The following is a 10,998-nucleotide window of genomic DNA, read 5'->3' as shown; positions in this document are numbered from 1 at the left end:
AGCGTGCGTGGTAACACAACGACGGGAGGGCGCGCAAAGTGAAGGACGCTGTTTGCGGCTGTCCCAGTCGGGAGGACCGTGCCCGGCCCGAGGTTTCGATCGGAGCCAATCGATGTGCGCTTCTTGGGCGCGGCGGGGTGTCGGAGTGCGCGATTGCATACGGCGACAGCGTATTCTCGGGCAAGGATGAGTCGGGCATGCTGGCTGGGTGCGGAGGCCTGTAGCTCTCCATTATTTTCTATCACATCTGGCGGAGGCTGCAGATGGGGGCCACGGCGCGGCTGGTATGGGTCCCGTGTTGCCATTTTGAGTGGATTTATAGTCGCAGCAGAACCGAGAGCCCTTATTAAGCAATGTATTAGACGATAACTCCATCCACACTTTGGAACCCTTAGTGCACAACCTTGTATGGAATTCGGAAGTCCAATAGCCTATGTTGCACTACAGTCGAGAGTTTAGCGCTTTGAAAATTGGCCTCGTACTTTTTCTTGCCTTGAATATTTCTTTATACGTTTGTGATACCTGAAGCATGAGTGCGCACAATGTAGGACGCATAGAAACTTTGCACGCAGAGATCGTCCAGGGCAAGATCATGTGCTTATACTTCGCGATCGTGTGTTCGTATATGAGGTGGAGTTGAGTGTGCAGCTATGTATGCAGGGAAGCTAACCCATCATCTCAATTTTGTGAGGATGCGTGCGTTTGCCTCCCTTGCCAAGGGATGGCACCTAGAGCGACCAATAGCTGTTTATTAAAAAAAAAAAACGACGAAAATTTAGGGGTTCCACCAATTAGAAATGTCTATTCCAGCATCTGGGCGCCAGAAATACGCAGATAATTATTCTTGTTTACGAAATTATGACACCTGATACCTGATACTTATACTATCTGGCATTCTATTCTCTGTAAGCCCCGCCGCGGTGGCGCAGTGGTTAGGGCGCTCGACTACTGTACCCAAGAATTCGGGATCGAATCCCGGCTGCAGCGGCCACTTTTCGAGGTAAGCGAAAAGCAAGGCGCTCGTGTAATGTGGAATGTCAGTAAAAAAAAAAAAAACCCAGGCTGTCGAAATTTCCGAAGCCCTCAACTAGGGCCTCTCATAGGCTCTACCGCTTTGGGACGTTAAACCCCACAAACCAAGTTAAACCTATTCTGTAAAATTTTTCTCCTGTTTTTTTTTTTATGTTTCTGTATATTAAAACTGGCCTTTGATGCCACAGGCAGCTAGACGCGCTTTTCTTAGCGCTGATGTCATGGTCGGTAGCCTTTAATGCTATACAGAGGTGAAAGCATGAAAGGGCCGTGTATTTGTGAGGCTGATCAGGGGCATTGGACAGTTTGTGATCCGTGGAATCTAAGCATCGTGTGTGCTGCGACTCAAGCTTATCGTATCTTCAACGCGAATGAGGTGCAAAACGTTTCGGTTTACTGTAGCGTGAAGAAAACCAATTGTAGTGGTTTTGGAGATGAATACGAAAGGCGCGATCTCTTTCGCTGAAGTAGTGCAGCTAACTTATAGCAGTGCGCAAATATCTTTGAAAATGCATGAAATTCACTTGCGCTAGCTTTAGGAAAAGCCAATAGCGAGAGCGGCAACTTTCCTGTTTCTGTCCACGGTCATGAAATGAAGAGCTCTGTTTTGAGTTATATGCTGCAAAGCGAGCATTTCTGTCAACATAGATTCAGCAGGCATTATCTATTCTGTGACATGAAATGTCAGGCCCCTCTAAATTTGTAGCTCAGTAGAGTAACAATTTCACATGGCCTGGCTTCAGTTTTCTTCTCTGCATTCTTTGCAAACGAGTACTCTTTCCCGGGAATCGCATATCTGCAGGACTGTCACGTTTTATTCATACTGCCGCAAACCTAAAAGCGAGGCTAGAATTACACACCTTGCAGTTCGATGTTTACTTGAGCGTCAATCGAAGACGATGATTATGGGTGGTGTCCGTGTTAGACGCACCAAAGGCCAACACGGCACGTATTGGAATGTAATTAGATTTTGGCACGGACTTATTGTTAGTTAATGGAGCGATTTTCTGTCTTCGCATCTCTTTAACTTCATTGCAGGAAGAAAACGCTTTTTGCAAAAAACCCTGCCAACAACCGATTACACACACTCAGATATGTCTTGGCTGATCCCAGGTTAAATAGCATTTCCAGTAAGTTTGTCTCCATTAGGAAGTTTAAAAATAACGCACTTGCTCGTGCACTCAGTGAGTTCGAGGGAAGATTTGGGAAGGAAATAACGGCCCTTATTAGCCTGAAATAAGTATAAGACGCTAGTTAAAATAAGGGAAAGGAGGTACGTTGGTGTATATACAAAGAAAATCGATGATCGACAGTGTGCTTGTTCCCCAAGTTTCTGCCAATCATCGGTGCTAAGTGTGGAAGTTAAGATGCATGTCTTCTGAGACCGAAGTTGCTTCCCGAGCAGCCTAAAACGCATTCTTTTTTTTTTTTTTAAGGGAGAAAATACGAGACGAAAACAAATGCCAGGATTTATTCCTCACATTCGTATAATCGATTGCCGTTTGGAGGGAGGTTACATCGACTTTCTTCTTCGCAGGACCCGGACCCTGGAGAAAGCACCGTCGGGTGGAACCTTACAGAAGGCAGTGAAGAGCCGGTTCTCCAGAAGCAGAGACCTCTCATCGGTGAGTCCGCAAGTCCATCCAATCGTTATTCCGGTAGACGTGTTATGTGCCTGCCTCATGCGGTAAGTGTTCGCTCTTTCGCGGGCTGCCACTGTGGAGAAGAAAAGAAAAGATGGCATTCATAGGAGGGAGAAGATAGTGATGCTTTCGCAGATGGAAGGACCGCTCTCGAGCAGTGTTCTGAGGGGTGTTATACGACACTAGTCGCCTCATGGCTGTCTTTTTTTTTTTTTTTTTTTTGCACACCGGGCATATTTTCGGAAGACTTCGAGTTTTACGTCATCAGAAAGAAAAATATCGTCTGCCGCCGCGGACGGCGCCTGCGGTTGGTGTGCTGATTGCTTCAACGAACTTATCTTTTGACATGTCACGTACGATGTTCGCGTTATTGAAATCAACCGAGTTCAAATCAAATTCATTTGATCTCTCTCATGTCAGTTCAATTCAAGAGTGAGATTTTGATGCATAAAAAGCGGTGCACTAATCTTATCATACAATAATGCGTCGACGTAGCCGTCAATGCAAAGCAGCAAATTATTTGTGAGGTAGCTTTTAATTCAGACCGGAGGTTAATTTCAGTGTGACAGGAAATATTGAGCAGACTAACGCGCTTCATCTTCATACGGCAGTTTAATAACTTTCAAACATTTTACATGCGTGCCGTATTGCCGGAATATGCCTTAACGGAAGGCGGTATATTTTTGCGAGCGTTCGTTCGCATTGCACGGAAGATGTCACCAATGGTGGCGTAGGTATCGATTCAGGCCAGTATGCGAAACCCACATAGCGAGCCATTTCAGAAGCGAAGTGTGGGTTGCTGCGCTGTACAGCAGCGATTACAGCTTAATGCCCGCACCAGCGCATGGTTCATGCAGGCATACGGAAGGCTGGCACACCCCAGCCCCGGTAGAAGCGGGTTGGACATACTCGCCTTGGACCTCCGTTTGTGCCGTTTCGATGCAGGAATGCATTGAGAGGCTGCACCTTTACAACTATTTGGCCGCAGATTTAAGTCCATCCGTCCGTCGGGCGGAAAGCGAGGGCTGTTTCGGTGGGTTTGGAATCCGCACTTTTTCGATGCCAGTGTGAGTGTTGGTAAATGGGGCGCCCGCTGAGGCGGTTTGCGTCGAAGCGAGCAGCCATGACTAAGCAAAAGGCACTTTTCATCAATTAGCTTGCAAGTAGTGCGACGAGAACAACAACAGGGTTGCCGAAAACCGACGTCAATTTCGAACGTAGCAAAGTGCGGAGAGGAAGGCAAAGATTTGAGCAAAGGGCATCAGTTACATCACTTATTTCTTTTTTGGGAATCAGTTTAGAAAGATAAATTTTATTCGCTTATTCTGATTGCATGACAGAAAAGAAGTTCCCTGAAAGACTTTTAATTTTTCCGTTTAGCAAGGATCGACACCCTCAAAAGGCACCAACAAACACAGCTCGCTGCCCTAAATGTCCAGAGGTCAAGGCAAATACTGAGCACATGTGAAACTTACTGTTACCTTTCCTTATCTCATATGCATTTATCGTTGCTTGGCTTTACTCGGGCTCGGCAGGTGACCAAATGTGCCTTAGAGAAGCAAGTGCTTTTTCACTGGGGTCTTAGTGGTGGCCTTTTTTTTTTTTCTCCTCCTTCGCCAGCTCATGGAAACTTGTCGTGCCTCGCTCAATGTGTCACCATCGTCTTCATCGGATAGGGCGCTCACTCGATGTCGTCAAACTCTTTGAAAGTCTCAGCAGGTGCTGTTACACAACATTTAGAAGTCGCAAGCTGTCAGGTGGAACGCGCGGGGTCAGACACGGCCTAACACTTCGAAGCACTTTTTCAGTGTGCTTCGGCGTTCTGTGAAACATCAACTTAGAGGAACGCATAGTGGTCGCCCGGTTCTCACGTGCACCGGGAATGCTCTGGCCGTGAGGCGCAGCCGCTTTAAGAAGCCGAATTCCCCACTTGTAGGGTAGGTAGCCTACTGGGCGTCGCCTAGTTGACCTCACTACCTTTCTATTCTTCGCAGGGTAGAAGTGTAGGCCAGTTATAAGGAAAATAAAACCGCAGCAGACACAGGACGGAGGCTAGAGACAACTCTCTTTCTCTCGGAAACACCTTTTCGCCATCCTGGGCGACGGCACCATGCAGAGACAAGCGCAATGAAACGGGAGCATAAAGGTCGTTTACTGGCAACGCCTTGCATCTAAGCGCACCAAGAAAACACGGCGCAGAATGTATACGCATCCATTCCTATAGTGTGGTAGTACTTCCGCAGAGCGGACTACGTCACCGCGCTAAGATGGTGCTCGCCCGTAACGTTACGGCATGTTCACCTTTTGACGGGAGCTGCGGTAGGCGTGGCCTGCTCGGAGAAATTGGCACAGCGTCGGCTGCTGTGGCTTGTTCGGCATGTTACTGCACCAGATACGCTTACACAGCGTATTTCAAGCGGCGACTAGCAGCGCTCCCTTGTTCAGTGAAACCTAAGAGCGTATTGAAATGGCCGATTTCTGGTCAGGTTTTGAGTTCCGATTAGGCTGAGACGATATATAGTCCAAGTGTCGCAGATCCCGTTACTTGCGCACTGATGATAACAGAGTGAAGAACAGTTGTGTGTCGCGCGCTCGTATAAGTGATCCGCAATGAAACCAACTAGCCCAAAAGGTTGTGCTTCAATGTATTGTTCCGGATTGGAATATTATAAAGCCTATGAATGCTCAGAGCCGTTAAGAATCGTACAAACCAGAAGGCCGCTGCTGCACGGTGGCTCGAATGCTGACCACATGGACGGGATCCAGGCCTCGGCGGCCACGTTTCGATGGGGGCGAGAAGCAAGTCGGTCGCCGATCATTGGGAGAAATGAAGCCCTTGGCTGTGCCATACATGCACAAAACCTCGCACAACCTCAAGAAAGTGCCAAACAGTCACGGTGTGGCTGTTGTTTTCTCTACCGCCAACAAAGTGGAGAAGTTGTGCCCACGGATTTGCAGCTGAAACAAAAAGAAAAAGAAAATAAAATAAAAGAGAAGAAAGAAAGAAAGAAAGAAAGAAAGAAAGAAAGAAAGAAAGAAAGAAAGAAAGAAAGAAAGAAAGAAAGAAAGAAAGAAAGAAAGAAAGAAAGAAAGAAAGAAAGAAAGAAAGAAAGAAAGAAAGAAAGAAAGAAAGAAAGAAAGAAAGAAAGAACCGTGGATGAAGATAAAGCATGCTACGATCCTTTTGGTCAAGTGTTCCACTGCAGTGGTCTATGCTACTCCCATCACGTGTGGAAAGCGCTTATATCGGCTAGACCAGCCGTTGCATCAACGAAAGCTTGGGGGACCGTGCCCGAAATTTAAGTGAGTTAAAGGACGAGTATGCGCATTCGGTTGCGCGCGTTAGCAATTCGGTGAGTGGCTTGATTGAAAAATACAAATGCATCACCTCGTGACAGTCAGCTGATACAACCACTGCATCACAGGCCATCCTAACAGCGTCATTCCACCATGTGCCCACACAACTACGTTTCATTCTTCGTGCGCACCGCTAAATGACCTTCCCAACCATCTGGCACTCGTCGGTACACTTTAGGGCTGCCATCGATGAAGCTGTCTCATCATAGCCACTAGCCTGTCACCATTTATTGCCGTGCCCACCAACTCATGTAAAGTCCCATATGGGGGCCCTTGATGTATCAATAAATAAAATATATTCTGGGCAAGAGCACCGACACGACGGCGCGTTATCACCCTAGAAGCTTACCGCGTAAACAAATGCGCCTGTCGATACATCAGCGCCTTTATCGCTCTATTGTGCGTCAGTGAATGAACGAACCAATTGCTTGTCTCGTTTTTTGCAGCCTTCCTTGTTTGCGCGTGCGACCTTTCTACGTCATCCCCGTGTGGTTCACTCCCTAACCTTCTCCCTTCTGTTCTCGCCTTCCAGCAATAAAATTCACTTGAAAGTCAGCGCTTGTGTCACCTCGTGTTGCCTCCTTGTGGTTGCATACCTTGGCGCCGTTTCGTTTCCTAAATTCAGTACAGCGCGATGTCAGCGCATGTTGGAGAACCCCAGATGGTCGAAATTTCCGGCGTCCGTCGTAGACGATGTCGCTTTGGGACGTTAAAGCTTATAAACCAATACCAAACCAACCCAGAACGCTACAAAACCTCATTAACGGTGAAGTGTCATTTTAGGAAGCAGGGTCTTCAGACCATAAAGATTATGGGCGAGCAGGAGATAAGGCCCAGCTTTCCAAAATACTCCTGCCATACGTGCCATCGAGACACCTTTTTAAAACAAAGGTTTAATCTATGACGTTCAGCGTATAACAATTCACTTCCGCGATCACAAAGCTAACAATATTACTAATGTAAAATGATGCCGCCATCAGAGCTGAACATGAATGCGAAAACGTATTTGCTCTCCCACCGCAACCAATGCTCAAAGACTCACGTTACACTCTCGTAACCGTAGTTTGAGATTTTTTTTTTTTTTTTCACCTCATTCGTCACTTATGTAACTGCACGATTTACTGATCCTCCCCAAGTGCGTCAATCCTCTCTCCTTTGTTAACATAACTTAGCCTACCGAGGATATGTCATGTCGCAAATCTTTTCTCATTAATATGATTCTTCGCATCTTCCTATCACGTCAGCGCTTCTTTATGAGGAGGCGTCAGAATGTACTGGGTACCCGTCGCTCTCTTTTTATCCATTTACGTTTTTTTCTCTTTCCGCTTCGTCGACTTTTATACTCGCTCGGGCATGTTCCCTAATCAGCCGCTATTTCTTTATTTATCCCTGTTTCCCCTCTTTTTTTTTCTGCTGCCTCTCCAAGGTGATCCCTCGGTGCGAATCCTCTTATTACCTTTGCTAAGCGGCTCGTGAAAGCCGATGGTATTAAACTGCTTTTTTGGCCAGCATATCCCCACTACCCGTTTTTTCATCTTACCTCTGTTTTTTCCCCGCTCTCATACGAATTCGCTTTGCAGTTTGGAGTTGCTACTTTTGACATTAAGAACCTCCACTTTTCCGGTAAGCCTTTCAATGGAGGTTTTATAAATTACGCGAAAGTTCCTAAATGCATCCTATTTGCGTTCTTTTGTAGCTTCAGCTGCTGGCAGCTGTGATGCCCAGTGAAAACTGAAATTGTATTTCGGGTTCATGCATTTAATATCCATCTGACAATAATGCTTTGAGCAAAGGAAGCGAGGGCATTGTTTTTTGCTTTCGCATTCAGAGGATCTCAGCCAAGTTGCGCATTCTAGTCGGCGATCTGGAGAGCTCTGCGAATTCACGAAGGAGCAATCTATAGTCTATCTATAGTGGGTCGTGCCGTGTCTGTGCAGTCAGAACTAATGATCTGACAAGAAATCGCCTATTTAAACATGAAATTCGGTTTCGTGGGGCAAGAAAACTTGCTCCGTATCGCCAACTGGAATTTGCCATAAACTGCGCGACCTTATCTGATACGACTAAACTCAATATATTTAATTAGTTTCGAGATTTCTTCATAAGTAAGCATGCAAAGATAGCTTCGGCTATAGTAGTGACGTCTTGCGCTGTGCATGATATTGTTTCTCTACATGTCGGACGTCATCGGAGTAGCAAGCTGTTGCCGATCGACCATCCATGCCTCTCATGTATCTGGTCCGTATGTCATCCTGGTCGGCATTTTTTCTTTCTCAGAAACAGTGTTTTTCGTTGTTCTTATAGGATTACGTTTTGTTCCGTGCCCGAGCACTGACGTGGCTGCAGCGTAATTCTTTGCGCCGCATCATTTGAAACTCTCTCAACTCGCCAGCTCTCAGACTTTACTATATAATATACATGTTTGAGCTTTGTGTAGCTAGCATTTAAGCTTCGCGCAATGCTGAAGCATTTTAGCAAGTTAGGACACATGCACGTGTTGCCAAATGAGCCATCCAAGAGCGATGCGGGTCGGCCGCTTTTGGGAAATCAGTTGCGCGGTCTAGCCGCTGAGAAAAAAAAAAATTATCTTATTGAGATTCAAAAATTTCTGCTTAGTTGTTGTCTGTACATTTTTTTTTTTAAATTGAGGTTAGTTTTTGTTTTGGAGCGCGTGTTATGATCTGGACTTTCACTTCCGTGTAAAAATCATATGTTGAAGTCAGGCAATTTATTTCCACCTCGTAAGCGTCTTTTGCTGCAGGCTGAGGCTAGAAGCCTTTTTGATGAAGATGGGAGTTTAAGCGAAATACTTTTCTGAACCTTTGACGAACTTTGTTCACAGACCTGGGCTCACGAATATGCTAAAGTTGCAATGTCTTGCTGTAGACAGATCAGTATCCCTGCATCATCCTTTCTGGACCAATCAGTGGCTAACAAGGTATTTGTGGGGTGCAGTTTTTGACACTTGATGGACAGCCTGCGATTACCATCCGAGAAACTTCACAGCAAGAATCATGTCGTGTTACTGATAGCGCGAAAAATGACTACGTCAAGTACGGATACTACTGACTCGTGCATTCGCGCAGGCGTGCTGATAATATAAACGATATTTCAGTAAACTACAAGAGTTAGAAAAGCACCGTATGTTGCAACTTGAACCATGCGCTCTTTCGCAATATAAATATATATATATATATATATATATATATATATATATATATATATATATATATATATATATATATATATATATATATATGAAGGAAAGAAGCCAACAGTCGGCGAGGCCAAAGAAAGCGTTGGGGATGGTACTTTATGTCTTTTTTTTTAATGTTTACTTGGATAATCACGGAAATTAGTAGTGTAATCTGTTTAGGGGAAAGATAATTAAACACAAAGTAGAAGAAAAAACAACGTGCCGATGGTGGGAGCCGAACCCACGACCTCCGAATTATAACGAGTATTATAACGAGCACCCTCATTTCCCCTATATATATATATATATATATATATATATATATATATATATATATATATATATATATATATATATATATATATATATATATATATATATATATATATATATATATAGTTCCAGACTGAAATCCCTAGCCTTTATCATTTTTTCTGTAATAACTTTTTATATTACTGAATATACTATACGGTGAACAAAAAAGAAAGCTGGCGACTATTTATTTATTTGCAAAGAGGCACAAAAATAATCCTAGGTAGCAAAACAAGTTGAAGAGCAAATACGCTATCTGGTCGAAACAAAAAAAAAAAAACACGACACATTTCAACACAATGCACTGTAGAAAAACAAAAAAGAGCGAAATAAGCATATTTGAGCATTTGAACCGTCATAAGAGACTGGCAGTAAATGAAGAAAGCAAAGATTGAATACTGTCGTATTATTTAAGGTATTACAATCAATTATGGTCCTGAAAAAAATAATAATATTTAAGACACTTATTTTTTGCACGTAATGGTGTCATAGTTAGTTGGTGCCTCTGTCTGGGGCCATATCCGGATAAAGATCTATGTATTTTAGAGATGTTAATATCGTAGTGCATTTTACAATCTGATACATACATTTTAGTCGGGAAACTCGGTTATGCTGGATTAGTTGCGGCCAGTTGGCTCGTTTTAAATGTTCTGTAACATGATGTGCGGAAGAAGTTATTGTAAATGAAGCAAACCGCCTTTTTCATCACCCGTTTAACCTTTTTGGTGTTAGTTTGTTTAAAAGGATCCCAGATAACTGCTGCGTAACAGAGTAACGGAAGTACAGGTGTGTTATACGCTAGTAAATGGACATTGATTGCGGACAGTTTTAAGGCTCATCTGAGGAAACAACTTACAGCAGGCGTTTGCGGTTACTTTATCAATGTGTAGATTTGAGGTTGTTAGTTATCCAGAGGCCAAGGTATTTGTGTTGTGTAACTTCGGGAAGAAAAAATATTATTAGCTGAGTAATTGAATTTAAGCTTATCTTTTCTCTTTTTTTTTTCAGCTTTTTTTCTTCAATATTTACGAACATCTGTCAATCTTCACACCAGGCAACAACCTTCTGAAATGTATTATTTCACAAGATTTGATCTGAATAACTTTTTATTTCTGAATATATGAGACAGTCGTCTGCATATAATTTTTTTATTCCTTCAACGTACGTTTCTTGGGCAGTGTGCGCAGGCGAAGAACAAGCTTGTTGCCTCTATTAGAAAAAACGGTGACCTTGAAATTACGCACGCTATTACTGCCCATTTGCGCGATATGCCTATTGCTCAAACTCTAATCTTTCTTAAAATGAAATAAGGGGAAAAAATTTTACGGGTTTGTAATCTGCGTGCAAAACTTAGATCTAATCGTGCACCTGTTACGAGCTTCGGAAGCAAGAGAGATACCGTCGCTTCACTGGGAGTTCATTGGAGCCGTTAAACGGATCAGAATCGGTGAAAGTTGC

General features: G+C 44.0%; 1 protein-coding gene across 4 annotated transcripts in view; it reads left to right on the top strand.

Annotated features, from left to right (window-relative positions):
• LOC146197713 (pleckstrin homology domain-containing family G member 5-like) overlaps window positions 1–10,998 on the top strand; it is a 767,578-nt gene that overhangs the window by 416,767 nt on the left and 339,813 nt on the right. For all 4 annotated transcript variants that reach the window (XM_084599624.1, XM_084599625.1, XM_084599626.1 and 1 more), the window contains one exon: window positions 2,570–2,657. In XM_084599624.1, the coding sequence (XP_084455750.1) occupies window positions 2,570–2,657 (88 nt within the window). The remainder of the gene's footprint in view (window positions 1–2,569; window positions 2,658–10,998) is intronic.

Source organism: Amblyomma maculatum, chromosome 3, assembly GCF_055883805.1.
Source record: "Amblyomma maculatum isolate TAMU_Amacu chromosome 3, ASM5588380v1, whole genome shotgun sequence".
Lineage (NCBI taxonomy): Eukaryota > Metazoa > Arthropoda > Arachnida > Ixodida > Ixodidae > Amblyomma > Amblyomma maculatum.
The sequence above is the reverse complement of the archived record's forward strand: the minus strand, read 5'-3'. Positions and strand labels throughout refer to the sequence as shown.